The sequence below is a fragment of the Camarhynchus parvulus genome, chromosome 3 (genome assembly GCF_901933205.1).
Source record: "Camarhynchus parvulus chromosome 3, STF_HiC, whole genome shotgun sequence".
Lineage (NCBI taxonomy): Eukaryota > Metazoa > Chordata > Aves > Passeriformes > Thraupidae > Camarhynchus > Camarhynchus parvulus.
Window position 1 is genome coordinate 98,623,387 of NC_044573.1, and position 18,587 is coordinate 98,641,973.

Sequence of the window (18,587 nt, forward strand, 5' to 3'; positions counted from 1 at the left end):
ATCCACGTTGGAGCCATCTGGGATTGGCTCTGCCAGACACTGAGGAAGCTTCTGGCAGCTTCTTACAGAAGCCAGCCCTGTACCCCCCAGTGCTACCAAAACTTGGCCATGCAAACCCAATGCAGTCTCTTGCATCAAAGAACTCAGGATACTGCAACTCACATCAGTGTTGTCCTCTCCACGCTGAAACCATCAACCTTAGGATCCCCAGGGCAGTGGAAGGGTGAGTGCAAAACCAGGGAAAGAGTCAGACACTAGAAAGTTAGTTTATGTATCATTTTTGCCTGCGTGGAATTTGAGCTGCAATCATTACTATGGAACCAAACCTCTAATAAATCCTGGATTAAAGGAGAAAAAAAAAGAAAATACTTCTTTTAAGATATGTTTTTGCCCATAGTAAAAGTGTAACATCTTGTTTGGAGTTCAAGCAAACTACATTGTAACTTGGTTGCAACAAACTGCTAATTAGCCTTTCATAAATAAAAGCATGACATTTTCTACTCTCATTAATTAAGGCAAAGTCTTTTTCCTGAATCTGAAGGTAGCTGAATTGCAGTGATCCCTAGTTGTGATCATAAGTTTTAAGATTAACAAAATCCTATGAAGCATCTTTAGGTATGGTAATTGTGCATTTCTTGAGGATCTTTGATTTCCCACATAAGCTTTGCAAACTTGCAGTTCATTGATTGTGTTCAATAAACATCTTTGGCTTGGTTAATTCAAGGAGCAATTTCCTAGTGCCCAGGTGGTTCTTATCTATGCTGTTTTAGCTTCTGCTTAGATTTGTACAACTGTAGCAACATTTACAGGTCTGTGAACTCTTAGTTTTCTGGCAGGGAATTTAAGCATAGATCACTAGTTGTTGGTCACAGTGGTCACTGTCTGATGCCTCAGTTTTGGCAACTACCAGTTCAGTGTGTCAATCTTTTTCCTAAATTTTTTTTTTCCTCCAAAGAATTTCTATTTTTTCTTCATTTAACCTTCATGCCACTGTTAGGGTTCTTTCAATAGTGGTTGTCTTATCATCACATTCTTCTGCTGATTAATCTTTTTTTCCTTTTCACCTCTCTAAATAAAACAATGATCTAAGTATGGTTTAGTACCTTCTAGCCACTGAGATTTTGTTGCATTTAATTTTGAAAAGCATCAGGAAATAAAGCACTGAAGGACCTGTTTGCCCAAGACAGTACTGTATGTACACAATTCTCTGCTCCAATTCACCAAAGTAACAATGAAAATTTTAATGATGAATCAAGTATAGAAAAATAATTGTTGTCACCTGTATCTCCAGTTATTTTCTCTTGTAGGTGATGTTCTTTCTGATGCTCGCATTTCTTAATGGGGTCTCTGGCTGACTGCAGGTGTTGTACACCCAAAGCAGTGTCTTTGCACTGCTATGTGAGCTCTCTCCATGTACTCAGCACTTCCATCTTCTTTATTCTTCTTCCCTTCTTCCTGGAGTGAGAATAACTGGTTTAAAAATAAGAGTCAAGGAATAGCTTAGGTCTTTTAGCTTCATTCTGTACTCTACTGAATCTTCCAATGCCTCCTCCATTATCAAATTGTCTTTTTTTTTTCTTTTTTTTTTCTTTCTTTGTTTCTCTACTGATGGGACCTTGGACTTGAAGGTTTTTTTAACTCCATCCCAGTACCCCCAATAAATGAGTTCACTTTACTTATACTACAGTCAGTGTGGTAGACAACATTTTGATTTTTTTCCTTTATGTCCAGATTAAAAATTAATAGGTTTGCATTTGTCAAACTGCATGCTCATTAATTTTATTCTGTAGCATTTCCCACTGATCTTATGAATAATGCCTGTGTAGCAGCAGCCCTGTGATTATCATCTTTGTCTCTGCACTATACTTTTCTTTGTAAATTCTTGCAAGATATGAAATCCATTGCAATTCTCGATTGTTCCTCAAGCACCCATTGTTTCTTTTTGTAGTTGTATTTGTTTCATTATAGGAAGTTCCTTGTATTCTATTGATTAAATTTATCTCTGAGAGCTACAGAGTTCCTACTGCAAGTTTCTTTTGTATTATTCTTTGATATCCTTTATTTCAGTGTTATGAGGACATTTTTGCTTCACCAATCTGGACTGTGTAATTGTTGTCTGTACAAACTCCATTTCTTTCAACTTTTTTTCTAGTCTTTTTATTCAAGCATTTTGGCCAGACTTCCAGACAGAAAGCAGTTCTCTGACAACACACATCCTTTTGAAACTTTAAGACTCCTCTCATATCCAGAGATAATTTATCATTTTTCTTGGCCTTTACATTCCTATCACTCACATACTTCACTTTTGCAGAGGTTGGTACTCCTAATATTTCTTCTATAGAGTTTTGTAACTCATTTTCCCTGCTTTAGTCAACTGGAAATTATAAAACACAGTAGGTGTTTCAAAACACCTGTTATCCTTAGGAAGGATTGGGTTATAGAGCCATACATCATGTTGAGGGTGGATGGACTTCAGCACTGTGTGACAGACACTCTAAGAATGAGAGGAAGAAGAGAGAATGAAGGGAATGAAGGAAGCTGGAAGTATGTATTATATGAGGGGAGGTGGGTTCTGTCACTCTTGAGAAATGAAGGGAATTGACGTGCAGAATGGAGTGGAAGAGGATCAGGATGAGGGCAGTTGTTTGTGCAGGGTGATACATGTTTTTTCTGCTGTGCTCAACCCACACTGAAGTAAATCATTGTCACCGTGAACTAAGAATCATACTCTGAACTTGAGAGTCAGTACTAAGAGTGATTGCCATCACTAACCCAGAAACCAAGGAATCTGTTCTTTTCCTTTTATAAAGCAGAACTGATCAGGTCCCAGGTTTGTTGGTTTTCTCCCCTAAGATCCAGCGCCTGAGATTTAACTGCATTTTGATTCAGTGAACCCATCAGGCTTTTGATGCTCATCACCTTCCACTGTGATTCATTTCATGTCTACATGAGTAAGCTTAAGCAGTTATTTCTGTGCTTGGGCTGTGAGGGAACAACTTGGCTGCTGGGTAGACACTGGCCAAGGCTGTGCAAGCTGAACAGGGTCTAGAAAACTACTGGACATGATGTAGGGAATTGTAGAATGTAAAAAACTATGAGAATCTGCCAAAAGTTACAGACAGCACAATGGGGAATACCTGAACCTCAGAGGTGATTAAGGCAGAGTTATATGAGAAACAGCCAAAGTCCACAAGTAATTGCACGGGTACATTAAAGGCCACTAGGGCCTTGGAAGGCCATTAGCACCCAGATAGCCTAGTAAGGAACACCATGAAAAATAGATTTATGATGATCTCACTTTTTCTGCCTTAATGTGTCAGGTGCTGGAAAGTCTCATAATCCATTTCAGTCTTTACCAGCCCTACATGGGGTGTTATTCATTAGTGTTTTTGTTTGACTCAGAAGCATAGTTTAGAGGAGAGCCTCCTGATCATTCCCAATTCCCATTATCTAAAGTGAGCAGAGCTCACAGGGTTTTAACTGGATTCCTCTCCTTATGAAACTAAATCAAGGTTGGGCTTCAGAAAGGCTCTCTGGCTTCTAATGGGAACTCAGTTATTGCAACCAGAGTACAACTAAGCAGGAGGCAAAACCCACTGCTGTGCTACACAGGGGGCAGTACTGCCATCCTAAATAGAAGCAATGTGGGTACTGGGTCCATGGCACTGACCATTTTGGGATGTGCTGCTTGCTAATGAAGATCTGCAAAGGTGTTGTCCATCTCCCTGCGCTCCTGGGAGGGCCTGTTCATGTGTAGTGCCCTTGGAAAGCTGTATTAGCTGCCAGGTATCACCTGCCATACCCAACAGTGTGAGCCATGTCTCTTGTTTGCTTGTTAGATGCCTGGTACCCCACATAGGATTAAATGTAAGGCTGCATTCAGTCCCCAAATACTCAGCCATATTCACTGGCTTTGGGAAGGAGAGCTTGGTGCAGTGCTCACATGGTCATAGTTTTCCTTAATCGTTTCTTTGTCTCTGTACATACACTTGCAATAAAAGGAGCATTATTGTGACATTTTACCCTATGATGGGAAGAGATACTGTGTGAACATTTGGTCTTTAACCCCATGTGTTCCACAAGAAGAAACCTCATTAAGTTCCCTCATGAAGAAATATGTAATATCTCAGAACCTCAGCCTGTGGTTTCCAACAGCTTTAGAAATAAGCTCCAAGTGGTGACAGAAAGCATGTGCTGAACTGGAGAGGCAGGTTATAAGATCACGTGTTGTAAGAAAACCTGAGTTTGTTCAGGAACTGAAAGAGAAACATAATTACCATTGTTACCACTGAAGAGGCATATTCCAGGTATGCATTATAAAATCATCTTGCTGATGTCTTAGCTGTACAGAATCTTCATCAAAACAATGAGCCAAATATTATTCTTTTGCTTTTTCTACGTCTGAAAAAAAGGGTCCAATTTCTAAATTCTAAGTTTCTTTGTAGTCTTTTCCTGAAAGATAACTTTTGGGGCTTTTTGGCATTTGTTGGTTTTTTGTTAGTTTTTTTTTTCCTCAGAATCTTAAAAAAGCAATAGGGAAGAAACTTCCAGCAATCACTAGGGTGCACCTTTATAACTATTACAGCTTAATTCTACTGAAAACTCTATACCAGATTTTTCTAGACATAATCAAATGTATGATTTTTTTTCCAGAAAACTGGAAGCATCTCATGATAGATTTTAATATTTATGCTATGGTTCTTATGGAAATTTCAATGAGATTTCAGTGACAAGCTAAAATGCCAAAGATAATTTAACTGTAAAAATAAAAATACTGAGACAATTATATCTTATCTTAATTTTCTAGTTTCAGTTGCAAACAAATATGTCAATTTTAAAAATTAAAAATAAAATAATAGTTAAAATTTACTGAGTTATGATTTTATCATAATCTCCAAATGTTAACTTAGCATGGAGCCAGATCTAGGGCTCTGGAGCTGCAGGATGTAGCCTTTGTGTATTCTCTGGAAAATCAAAAAGTCCTTAAGGCTGGATCTTCTAACATAGATAAAAAGAACTGAATACTTATTGTTAGGAGCATAGCATTTTACAAATGGTTTTGGTAGCAAGCAGTGGTGTAAATTAGTCAATGCTAAAATAAGTGACATTAATGCAGAATTAAATAAACTTAATCAGTAAGAATTGTAATCTCTTGTTACAGTTTTTATATCTTAACTACATGTTCATAAACTATTATTTTAGTTTATACTAAAAAGCTGTAAGCGCTTCACCATTTTCAAACAAATTAGTCCTTTTTCTGTGATAATGTTTTTTGTGTATACATATTTTCTTCTAAATTACATTTCTCAAAATATTTTTGAAGACTGAGAGTTCAGCTCATCATTTCTTTAGCATTACTTATGGAATCTTATATAGTAATGGATTAGATCTTTCATTATGTTGTCATAGCCAGTGCCATTAACATGATCACTATTCTATGTCTTTGATTTTTATGGAGCAGTAACTACTACGAATCTATTTTGCAATTTACATTTGCTATCTCAAAACTTTGTGTAAGAAAGTGGATTGACATTTCAGAACATTACTCCAACATGAAGTAGGATTATTAGGCTTATTTTATAGATATAGCTCAACCCTCTTTGGGACCCAAAGAGGGTTGAGCTATATCTAGGTGTGATTCACCATCTGAGCTGCACACCACATTGCATAGGGACCCTGAATTGGGACTGGGCTGAAACTCAGACATCACTGAGTACTGAGAGCAGCTCAGGGGCTCTCCGCCTAAGAAGCACATGGATCTGTCAGAGCAAGTCCAGAGGAGAGCCATGAGGATAACCAGTGCTGGAACCCTTCTGCTATGAAGAGAATTTGGGTTACTCAGCCTGGAGAAGAGAAGGCTCAGGGTAAATTTACGGCACCTTTCAAGTACAGAAAGAGGGCAAGAAAGCTGGAGAGGGACTTTGTGAAAAGGTGCATGGTAGGGGACAAGGGGTAGTGGCTTAAACTGAATGAGAGTAGGTTTTAAGTTAAACCTTAGGAAAAGGTTCTTCACTATGAGCATGGTGAGACACTGGAGCAGTTTGACCAGACAAGTTGTGAATGCCCCATTGTTGGGAGTGTTTAAGGCCAGTTTGGATGGGGTCCTGAGGAACCTGATTTAGTGCAAGGCGTCTGTTCCTGGCAGGGGCACTGGAGCTACATAATCTTTAGTAATTCACACCCAAACTATCCTGTGACTTTGTGTCTCAAATAAAAGTCCTAGGGCATATTTTTCTTTGGTGATACTAAAATGTACAGGCTGCAGACATTTGTTGAAGAACCTAAAGAGTTTACTAAACAATAGTGTTCCAAAATGGTTAAACACATCTTTATTTTATGGGGTTTTTTGTTGTTAAGAGCTAAGATTCAGACAGATGAACGTAGCTTTTCCATTATGGATTTAATATGTCAGTTCTTCCTTCTGGTGTATTTAGCATTTTTTCACTGTGCTGATTAAAATCTGGTTTAGATGATACTTATGCTGGTTTTATCATTCAAACACTCAGAATTGATTTTTAAATCTTTAAGTGGCTTGAACTTGACTTTTATTTCTTAACAGATTTAAAAGTCTACTTACAGTATGTCCTTCTGTCATGTTGTCTGTGAATGCTAAATCACTGCAAAATTAGTAGATTTCCAGTTTTAAAACCAAATCCACCCTTTCTTCATAGGAGGAAGAGCTAAGGAAAAGTGGAGAAGCCAAATACGCACACTTGAGTGATGAGCTCCATGTATTAATTGAAGTGTTTGCTCCACCTGGGGAGGCGTATTCTCGTATGAGTCATGCCTTGGAAGAAATAAAAAAATTCCTGGTTCCTGTAAGTCACTTATAACATTTTTCTTGACAGGTTATGGTTTTGTTGCATTGAGTTTGTTCCTTTTTTAGACTAGGGGAAAAACGCCTTCACTGTGTTCTGTTGAACTTTGTCTTTCATTCTTTTGTCCCAGTGAGATGCCAAACAGGCCATTAAGTGTCACAGTTGATGCCCTGATATTTTTTCTAGCTATTTTATTATTTCCATTTGTCAATGTTTTTTGCTTTCCCTTCTTCTTTTCTGGAGGAACTGGCAGATTACTTTTGTTTTCTGATTGCAGACATTAGTCATTTGTATGAGAGTGCACTTTCAGGATTTTTGAATATTTAAGTCTGTAAAAACATTTTACTACATGTAACAATTTACCTAAATATCTTGCTAATGAAGTTAATGAATTTCTTGTGCAGCAAACGGCATGAGCAAAATATTCCTAAGACATTTTTGTTCACCTTATCACTCAGACCACAGTTTGGCAATCTTCCCCCAGCTAGGAGAGTGCAGAAATGTACTCTAAAGCTGTGAACTTTTTCAATTTGATTTATACTAAATATATCACCTTCTGAAATATTTACCTTCGTGTCTATTGATTTTCCTCAAATTCTCTGAAAATTATTTTTTCCACATTTGTAAGTGCATTCCGTGTTATTTTCATACTTAAATTTGTCTTAGCATTGAAGCATAAGCATACTAAATATTAAGTGAAGTAGTACTAGAATTACATGAGTTGTTTTCTGAGGTCTGTCCTGAGAGTTCTTAGTGCTCTAAAAATGTTCAGAACTTACATCCCTTAAAAAGAACATGATGAGAGCTTGTTTCTCTTTTGATTGAAAAAATGAAGTGTATGTTCAGGCCTCTTCATAATAATAATGGAAGGATTCGAAGAGTGCCTTTTTGTAATGAGTAATAGGAAGCCAAGAAAAGAGGTATTCAGGTGAGGCATATGAATACTTGCATGGCAGAATTTCAATGCCTTTTTTGCTGTAGGCTTCTTCATGCCAGAAAAGGGGAATATGTTACAAGTAAAATATTGAAGTAGACTATTTAAATGTTAAATTTTTAAGAGCAAATACAGTTTTTTAAGAACACTAAGTAGCTTAAGATTGTTAAAAATAAATATCTGGATATTTCTTTTAAATAAAAAATTTGTTGGCATCAAATGCCCAGAAATGAGCTACATTTTAAACAAATTAAATCTGTCTTTCTGATTTTTCCTCCTGATTTCCTTATGCTTCCAGTTTGGGAACACTGCTAATAAAATACCATTTTAGAATTCTTTGAAATAACTGTAAGACAAGAAAACATTTTCTTTTTCATGATTTCTGAGTTTATGTTGAACATAAAACACAAGGGACAAATTAGGTCAATATTGTAATGCTGGCAGCATGTCATGGAATGACATTTTGGCTGCAAGCTAATGGTGAAGATCTGCCAAGCCATTACACTGAAAGAAAATTTATCATTAAGTAACATATTCCTGAAAAGTCTGGTGTGTTATAGCTTAAAATGATAACAGGGCCAATTACAAAATTTGCCCATCTTTGTCATTTGGATAACCCTATTTCCAGTTGTTCATGACTTTCCAAAACTTCAGTTTGTTTCTGTAAGAGGTTTCTGTTTAAAGTTACCTTCTTATGTCCTTTTCATTCTGGAAAAGAGCTCCTGCATTCTAGCATGGTGCAATGAAGATGGCATCTGGATTTTTAACATCCATCATGTGTTCTGTTCAGCCTGGGTGAATAAGGGAGACAGAACTGTGTGGTTTCAGATTAGTATTAAAATCTGTTGTAATATTCAGCATCTATACAAGCATATAATTTTGGATGGCACATTATTTATTTGGAAGGATTATATTTGTTTTCCAGCACAAGTATAATAGCTACACTGCAGGAAATACAAAATCAGGTTCTTAGTTACGAAATTTTGAACATTGTTGACTGTGGCAGGAATAGACCCTGTCGTAGAAGGCCACCAGATTTGTCAGGCATGATTTGCCCTTAGTGAAGCCAAGTTAGCTGTCACCATTCACCTCCTCATTTCATATGTGTCTTTGCAAAACTTCCAGGAGGATTTGTTTCCATGATCTTTCTGACCTGAGGTGAGGCTGAAAGAGCTGTAGTTTCCTGCATCTTCCTTATTTCTCTTTTTGTAAGTGGGGGTTCCTTTTCCCCGTTTCCAGTCAGTGGGAGCTTCAGTGTGCTGACATGACCTCACATACGATGGGCAGTGGCTTAGCCGCTTCCTCAGCCCGTCCCCTCAGCACGAGCAGACACAGCTCGCCAGGTCCCGTGGACTTGTGCACCTTCATGTTCCTTAGATATTCTCCAGCCTGATCCTCTCCTATAGTGGGCAATTCTTCATTCCCTCAGTCCCCACCTTTTCCTTCTGTGACCTGGGCAGTGTGGCTGGAGCACTTGTCTGGGAAGACCAAGGCAAAGAAGTCATTGATGACCTCAGCCTTCTCCCTGTCCTGGGTAGCCAGGTCTCCCTGTTTGCTCCAGAGAGGGCCCACATTTTCCTCAGTCTTCCCTTTATCACTGACATACTTTTCCTGTTGCCCTGGCCAATTTTAATTCTGTCAGGGCTTCTGTCAGCTTTCCTAACAAGATCCCTGGCTGCTTGGGCAATTTCTGTATTCCTTTCGGGCTACCTGTTCCTGCATCCACCCTCTGTTGACTTCCTTTTTGAGTTTATCCAGGAGCTCCCTGTTCATCCATATAAGCCTCCTGTCATTTTTGCCTGACCTCCTCTTCATTGTAATGCTCATTCCCGAGCTTGGCAGAGGTGATCCTTGAACACTAACCAGCCTTTTTGTGCCCCTCTTCCCTCCAGGGAATCATAATCACTCCAAACAAGTAAAAATTGTACTTTATGACTTGTTTATTAGTTTTATCCCCCTCTGCTTCATTTCAGATTTACAAAGCCATTATTAACTGACTGGCTGCAACATGTTTCAAGGGTTTTTCACTCAGAAAGATTGCATTAGATAATTTCCTTTTTGTTCTCTATTTGCAGCATCTCTTGAGTTTGTTTTATGATGTTTTGTTGTTTATAAGACTTAATTTATTGTAGCAATGAATATTGGGATTGCATGACAAGGATAAAACAGTAGAATAGAACAGTTTTATTTATACCAAATCAAGGATGCAATAAAGTATTCAAATGAGTTTTCACATTGCTTATGAATTTTCTGAAGATTACATGAAATATTGCCCTCAGAAATTACACTGATCATGTCAGTGAAATGGAATCATGTTTTTATACCTTCTTCAGAAGTTTTAATGAGACTGAATTTTAAGATAAATGCCCAGAAAACATAATAAGAGAAAAGTAGGTAAATGTAGAGCAGTACTGAGAAAAAAAATTGAACATTTATTAACTGAAGCAAAGTTTTCATGAACAACTACTTTTGATTTAAATGTGATTACTTCTTTTTTACCTTCAACCTCAATAACAGGTATCCATATTTTTAGTAAGGAAGATTTTGCCTCCAGGCCAGAGTTAGAAACCACAGTCAGTCCCACAAGTTAACATATTCCATAGCTGCAGCTCGATCTCAGTTGGTGCTTTGGGCTCCTTCCAGCAGGCATTTCAGTGCATGACTGAATCCAAGTGTCTGCAGCTCTTGGCAGCTGCCACATTTCCAAAGCCAAGCTGCTTCCTTTGCTGTCTGCAGCTTCCATTTTGCAAATGGTTTGAGGTCTGTGTGGGTGCTGCCAGCAGGACATTGCTAACTGGTTGATAAGATTTATTCTGTAAGTGACTGCTAGTTCTTTGGTGGGTTTTTATGCAAAATTAAGTCTTTGTGGAGTGTCATATCCAATTACTAGCTAGATACTGTGTTCCGTTTTGGATTGATGTTTATTTAGTATGAAAATTTGCATATAATTGAAATATGACAAATCAAAAGAGCCATGATTAAGTAGGTAGGATTAATCTCAGTCTTGAAAAACAACTGTCTGCTCCATTATTTTTCTGTCAACCTAGTAAAAATGAAAACCAGAATGTGTTCCCCAAGTCAAGGTTTTGCATTAACAATCACATTTGGAACTGATGCTAACATATTGGAAATTATCCAGTATTAGCTACGTGGAAAATACAAACAATAGGATACCTGGGAGGAGGACATGTTTTTTAGTGGCCAGCACAGATTTGATAAAATCCATAGGTATCTGACAGCCAAGTACTTCTGATCCTAAACTGCCAGGGACCTAGGTCTGTGAGGGACCTAAGGCTGGTGTTATATCTCAGTGCCTCAGAATGGGATGCAGGTCAACAAACTAGAAGGGGAGACTGAGGAGCAGAGGGAGGGAGGGGAGGAGAGCCTAGAAGCTTTTCAAGCTTTAAAATCTGGCGATTTTTAAAGGTTCATGGCTATCTAATGCAGTCAAGTTTTTTTCACTATTACTGACCAGTGAAATTCTACATCACTCCTGCTATATAGGATTGTATAATTTTGATTTATATCCAAACATACAAATATATTTTCTGAACAAGCTCTTAATTCCCATGTTGTAAGGAGCTATACTGTTCCTTAGGAGTTCTGTGCTTTCTAACACAGGCAAAATCTTTTTTCTGATTCACACTTTTATCCCTTTAAGCAAAGCATTTTTATTTGACATGGTTAGCATCCCTTGGGAGAATGAGAGAAGCAGATACTGATCATTCATTTTACGTGTGAGTGCTCTGTAATAGGGAGCTATTATGTAGAGGGCAGATTGCAGCTGCGGTGACATGACCACTTTCAAAAGATTGTTTACAACTGTGCGGTCAGATGATCAGAAATTGAACCAATTACCACTTTAAAAGCTGCTGTCCAATATATTTGCATACATTATCCTAGCCACTTGTATCTGCTTTAAATTGAGGCTTATTGGCACCACTCAAGGGCTGGGAATAAACACATGGCCATGTAATGCAGTCCAGTTGATTGGCAATGTCTGGTGATCATCTGCCTGTACAGTATTCTCTGGGTGTTTATCAGATCAGATCAGATTCTGTTATTAGAAATCACTGTAGTGAGGCAACAGGTGAATGCAGAGTTTTATGTTGTTTTTAATTCAGGCTACAATGTCTTCCAGACTTGCTTGTAAGTGCCTAAATATCTTACTGGCTGTTTATCTTCCATCCTTTTATCTCACCTTGCTCTATACTATTGATTAAAAGAATTTTCTTACCAATCATTTAAGAATATTATCTGTTCTCATTGATCCAGCTAATTAAAGTGAAAAATCACTAAGGAAGAAGAGCCTTTCAGGGAAATCAAAGTTTACTAATTTCACACTGGAAGTTATTTTTGCCAGAGCTATTTATGAAAAAAATTGAGATCTATGGGAAATTGAAAACAAACTTGGGAGGCCAATTTGTTTCAGTGGGAACAATTAAAACATCTTAAAGTAGGGTTTAGTTCCTTGAAGGTCTTTCTCTAATATTGTAAAAATAAATTATTTTACCTCAAACATACATTTACTGTATATGTAGGAACTCCTATCTAGTACAGACCAAAGTTACAAATAATCTGTGTACATACAGCAGATGTAACAAATCTGTCAGTTTTAGGTGTATGACATTTATTTTGCACATTTTTATTAGACATCTGAATTACTTCTGTGCTACAGTATAATATGATATCTCTCTTTACATACCATTTCATACTCAATGGTTTTGTACTCTTATGTTTGTTTCTAAATAAGCTGTAGTGTGGGTGTGGGGATGCCAGTCTTTTTTTTCCTCTTTCAAAGAACCTCAGCAGGCAAAATATTTCCCTAAATATGATGCTGAGCAGCAGCAGATCTGCATCTCTAAAATTCATCTTTTATGCCTGTCAAAGTAAATAATTTACACTTGCACATTCTTCAAAAATCCTTGCAATAATAAATAATTAGTACAGTAATAATTTTAAAACTGTGCTAAGGAAAAATTTTAGCAGCTGTTTTAGCTGTGCTGGGTTCTGTATTTCCCAGAGTGCAACATCTCTGGCAATTTCACACGCAAGTTTTGATAATCAAGGAAATAAAATTCAGAGATTCTGTCAAGGTCTAAAATGTCATTGCACTTTAGCTCTTCACAGCCTTTTTTCCTAAACATTGCTTAAAAATCAAGTTATTATCAATACATTCAAACGTCAGTGTACTCAAGAGAGTCATCATAACTTGTGGACTGTGGTTCTTGACTTTTCACAGATGCTGAAGTTTTTCCTAATAATGAATACTGGCTGATTGAGCATCACTTGTGTTGTTTAAACCACTTATTTTAAGCTTCATGAAAATAATCCTAAATCTTCTCCTTGAAGTGAATATTTAGGGGTGGATATGTACACCAAAAATATTTCAATTTTTCAGTTGAAAATTAAATTCCATTATTTTTAAACAGATTGAATTTTTTTAAATATAGTTATTGATATACAGTATAGACTACTGGTTCTTTCTGCTTTAAAGCTGTAAAATGGATAGCAATACAAAGAGCACATAATTAATCAAATGTCTTCATATTTGTATCATGAAGAGTGGGTCATGTGTTGACGTGCTAGACTAACAGGATCTTTTTCCTAGGGTTAGCTCCCAGCTGCTTCAAAGCAATTTAGATACTTTGCCACATCTTGTGTGGTTTAAGGGTTGATACTCCCACTATGAGTGGATTAAGACCTCTTCAGATATCCCAAGATTTATTCAGTCTGTGAAGGCAATTCCATGGTGATCTCTTTCTGACATACGAAGGAATCAAGAGGTAAGAGGCTCAGCCTGACTGACAGAGCTTTCAGATGAGCCAGAGACATGAGCTGAGCAGGGACTTCACACTGACCATTAAACTGAGCATGCTCTTGAGGCGTGGCTGTAGTTTAAAGAGATACTTACAACTTGCTTGGTGAGTCTATATTCATCAGCAATTTTAGGCTTGTCTTGCTCCTTCCTTTTCTTAGGGCAGGTTTTTCACCAGTGGCAGATCAGAAGAAATTATTTCAGTGCAGGTGATAAAATTTATGCAGAAATATTTGAATCCCACAGTATTGCTTCTGGTTTCTTAATTGCTGGTCTGTAATATGTAGTAAGAAATTTGCTGTGGTATTGCACATTAGACTGTTCACCTTAGCAAGACCACCAGACCCTCCTGCACATGTGGCATTTCATTTAAAGCTCTGTATGTGGGTACAAATTTGGTCAATCAACTCAACAGTAAAGGTTGTTTGTTTGACTCAGTGAAGAGTTGGCAGCTTTATGATTTGAAAATAAAATTACATGTAGTTCTGTATAAAAGTAGGCATGGAAAGTATATTTAAAATAACTGATTTGTGTGCAAAGAATTAGTTTGTAATCATGATGAGAAAAAATGTGCAACATGTTATTAAGTGTTCCCATCGCATATATTAGTATCTTTTTTCCCCCCCAGACATCAATATGAGGAAAGAAAAGGATGGTATCTGGTAAAAAAAATAAGACTGAAAGCAAGGAGATAAGAGTTACTTATTTTGGCTCTTTCAGGGAATTGGTTATTGGCTTAACAAGGTTACTTTAATTTGCAGGTTACTTATCTCTGTGTTTTGCATATATTAGCAAAGTGACAATCAGATTTTTAAGATTTAATTCATTTGTGAAAGTATACTTAAATAAAAAGTTTGTGCTGTCATTCACATTGAAAACCATACTGCAGATCCTACAGTGTGTTGGGGTTTGTTTTGATTTTTTTTATTTTTAGAAACAAAAGGAAGAAAAAAGGGTTTTGGTGGTATTAGTAAACATTATATATTTTTTTAATGTAGCAAAAGTAAGTGTAGTCAATTCTGAGGATGCTGAGTTATGATCACTTAGGAAAGCATGAAAGAAAAAGCAAAAATGCAACTTTTACTTCTCTTCTCTTAGTTTGTCAAGGGCTTTTCAATGAACCTTAGTTAAGCTTTTGGCCACAGAAAAGATTGCAATGAGTTTGATAGTGCACTTATGCACTGAGTGATTAAAAAAAACAAAACAAACCATATTCCACTTCCTCTTGTTCGTTTTGAAGCAGTTTCTTAAGAGTTAGTCCGTCATCTTCATGCATGGTTAAAATCAGAGGGTAATTTCACACCCTTCCTCACTCCTATGTTCTTCTGGATTTGTTTCTTTTCTAGCTCCCAGCTTTTATTGCAAAGAAGCAGAGGTAGCTCTGGTTTTTCACAACATAATTCTGACTATCTATCTTTCTCTCTCATCCTTAGCTTACCTCTTTAATTTTTCTGTTGGGCTGGGATGGCCAGGATGGCAGAGAGTAGCTCATCTTGGTTGTCAAGAAGAAGTCAGTAATGGAATGGATCTTCTGTTGTTTTGTGGTTCAGTGTCAGGATTTTTTCTAGTGCTATCCACCATTCATCCCGCTTGCACTGATTTGGTAGTTTTTTAATGGCATTTGTAAAAAATCCAGGGCATCTTTCTCATATGATAATAACTAATAAGGAGCTATTTACTTTCAGTATTTTGATGCTTATCAATACTTCAGTTTAAGTATTTTCATAGCATTACTTTGCATTTTTCATCACTCCATTTTTTTCTGCCGGTTTTATTTCTAGTAATAGAGTATAATGAGGCCTTTCAGCAATTCTCCACCTTTAGATTTTAGATTAATAACCTTTAGATTTTATTGCTTTGAATAATTTAATTGAAATACTATCACTTCACTATTCAAGATTTTTAATAACATTTATAAATATGACTAGCAGACCAGATTTTTTAATCACTCAATAAATTTTTCCCCTCAGAAAACAGAAAATTACAATAACAGTCCAATACTATTTTTAGTATTTTTTCTCCTGTAACCAGGAGAGAATTCCTAATCAGCAAGGTGCTTTGTTTTAGCATTTGACAACTTTGGTCTGGCGGATGAGAATTTTTATCTCCAGGGATGGAGAGGTTTGAAAATCAGTGTCTCATTTGCTGTGTGCCAAGCTATATGAAATAAACTTGTTCAGAAATAATCTGCATGAAGGATAAAAATACATCCATCCACAAAACGTACTTCTCCAAGACAGTAAGAGTTGCCTGTATACATTCAGCATGTGCAAACATGAGGGTTTAGTTAGTAAAAGATATACATTTGTATGTACTCCTGATGTTTTGAAAGGTTTTAAGTCTCCTAATGGCAAGGAATACTCTGAAAAACTTCATTGACATGAGACTTTTAAAAGAAAAAATAAATTTCAATATCAAGTTGAGAAGGAAAGATTGACTATGAAAACTGCTTTTGACATTAAAAAATAAACAGGTTTAGTTTAATATAATTTTTGTTCAACCTGAGCAACGAAGGGATGGCAAAAAACTTAGGATCAATGACTGTGTAAAAATCAGGAAAAATGCAAAAGACAGATTAATGGCAATCAAGTTTACAAAATAAAAATCCCATATTTAATTGAATAGTTGTGAATGAAGTATTTGGTAGCAATGCAGTGATAATACAAATGAGTTCAAGGAACATAGTAGAAAGAAAAGAAATTGTAAAAATACACAGACTTGAATCCCTGGAGATGGTAGCATTATCAGTCATTAATGATGCAGAATGTTTAGGCAGGATGTTTCCATAAATATTGCTTGTGTAACTGGAAAAATAAAGTGTGGTGTATTTGTATTATACCAAAATGATGGAATACTTTGCAGTTGCTAGTACAGTAGTGTTAATTTTAGAAAAAAAATCAGGAATGTAGAGAAGAGTCATATTGCACTGGGCTAAGAGCAGCAGTGCTGCTTTCTAGTGGCTTGTTTCTTGTGCTTTGTGTTTCATGTTTGGATTTTGGTTGTTCAGGTAGGGGGAGCATTCTCAGTCTGAAGCTTTTATGAATACCAGACAATCACCACTTTGTTCATGGGTGGTTTTTTTTTTTTGCTTACTTTATGTGGGCATTTGCTCTTCCATCAGGGCATGTACAATATCTTCCTCACAGTGTGGATGAGCACTTCCATGAAATTGGGAAGGATTGGCTGGTTTAGGACTACAAGACATCTGTCAGATACAGCTGGAGTGGACTAGTGAGTCCAAAGTTAGTTGTATTGGAATGACAGGCAGTGGAATAAAAATGTGGCCAGGGAAAGTGACTGTGCCATGGCCAGCCTTGCAGGAGTCCTTCACAGAATAGCTGGGAAAGTTTGCAGCTTATGAAAAAAAAATAGAAAAAATAACCTAGCCAATACTTTGGTACTCTTATGTCTCAATGAAAAATGAGTCAACAAATCTCACTTCTGATTCAGTGAGAGTGTGTTGATGAAATTGTGTTAATGACATTGAATTCCATTAAACATCTATCCATATGTATGATGTGACAGGGCTCCAATCTTCTTAATAAGAACATTTCTCTAAATATATGTGTCTGTAGCAATTTTCTTAGGGAGTTGATGTGTGAAACTTCTTTGTCTGTCAAACCTGCTTTGTTTATCAAATTTTGAAGATGGAGATTTGCATCTTGATGGTAGATTATTCCGTTCCAACACAGCAGGTTCTTTTGGGTGAGACCTACACAGGTGGTGTGATAGTTAAACCCTGTAGCAAAATCTGTAGCCATTTAGCAGATGAAGAGACTTCTGTGTGAGAGTGGTATCTCAAAGTACATTCCCAGCCATCAGCCCACTTACACCAGCATACAAAGAATGCTGATAATTAGGATGCATTTTATAACCTGCCTGCCTTCCAAGTTTACACACTTCACTTTGGAAACATCAAGGTGAGAGACAAAACCTTCAGATAAACTGTGTGAAACTGGAGAAGGCTTTTAACAGGAGAGGAGGCATTCCAGAGCTGCCCTTATGCCATTGACTGCAAAGGGAAACTCTGTGACTTGGATTAAAACAGAAGAAAATTCTCATAGGTACATGAGTCTTTTTTGAAAGAAAGTCTATACAAAGCATAATCTTTCTGAAGAGTCATATGATGACTCTAGAGATTGGTGATCAGGTTTGTTCAGAACTGACTGAAGGTTATTATGCAGAAAGAGAGGTGAGGCAGTCCCAAGGCTGTAAATGGGATGCAGTTGGGAATGCTGGCACAGAATATCACTAGCTAGTAGGGACAGGACCTCATTCGGAGGGGAAGGCTGAGGATAGATGCAGGAGTCAACAAAAGCATGCTTAAGAGGAAATAACTCATGTTGCATATTTAAATCACTTGAGTACAATTCCCGTCTACCTCCTTGCTTGCATTTTCTCTCAGTTTGAAAACTCTTTGATGCATGCTGTTTCTTTTTTCACTTCTTACTAAACACAGAAAGACATTTGAGTTCTCTCCTTTTGACATGCTAGAACAAGGTTTGTGTCGGCTGGATGGCAACTCAACTGCTGTGTTATTTCCATGTTGGCATAACTTGTGAATGACCCAGTGAGTAACAGCTTAGTTACAGCACTGTTGAAAAATCAGTTTTTAGAGCCAGATTGGAGGAAGTGAGAAATTCTTGAAAGCAGACAAGCTCAGCAGGATCTGTGGCTATTTCTGATTGAGGTTCATACTTAGTTGTTTCTGTTTATAAAGAATACTTACCATGGAGTTAAGCCTGAGAAGATCAGTACAAGAAGGAACTGAAAACAATTAAAAATCCTTTGAATTTTCCTTTGATTGTTGATTTACTTCTATAAACAGTGTTAAAGTACAGAACTAAGATACTGAACAGTAGTTAAACCTGGGCTCTAAGATCCTGATTAGACACAATGAATAGATGTTTACTGTCCAAGAGCTGTCAGTGGGACAGCCATCAAAAACACAGGCAAAGCTGATGTTTTTTTCAACCAATATGGGCTTCAGAAGGTCAGGGAGAAGTTTACAGAAGAG

General features: G+C 37.0%; 1 protein-coding gene across 4 annotated transcripts in view; it reads left to right on the plus strand.

The window, feature by feature from the left end:
- The window catches only part of KHDRBS2 (KH RNA binding domain containing, signal transduction associated 2), a 324,004-nt gene that overhangs the window by 148,405 nt on the left and 157,012 nt on the right, over window positions 1–18,587 (plus strand). For all 4 annotated transcript variants that reach the window (XR_004060582.1, XR_004060581.1, XR_004060583.1 and 1 more), the window contains exon 4: window positions 6,672–6,818. Coding sequence is in view for 1 of the 4 variants with exons in the window: in XM_030944729.1 (XP_030800589.1) it covers window positions 6,672–6,818 (147 nt within the window). In the remaining 3 variants the exon portion in view is untranslated. The remainder of the gene's footprint in view (window positions 1–6,671; window positions 6,819–18,587) is intronic.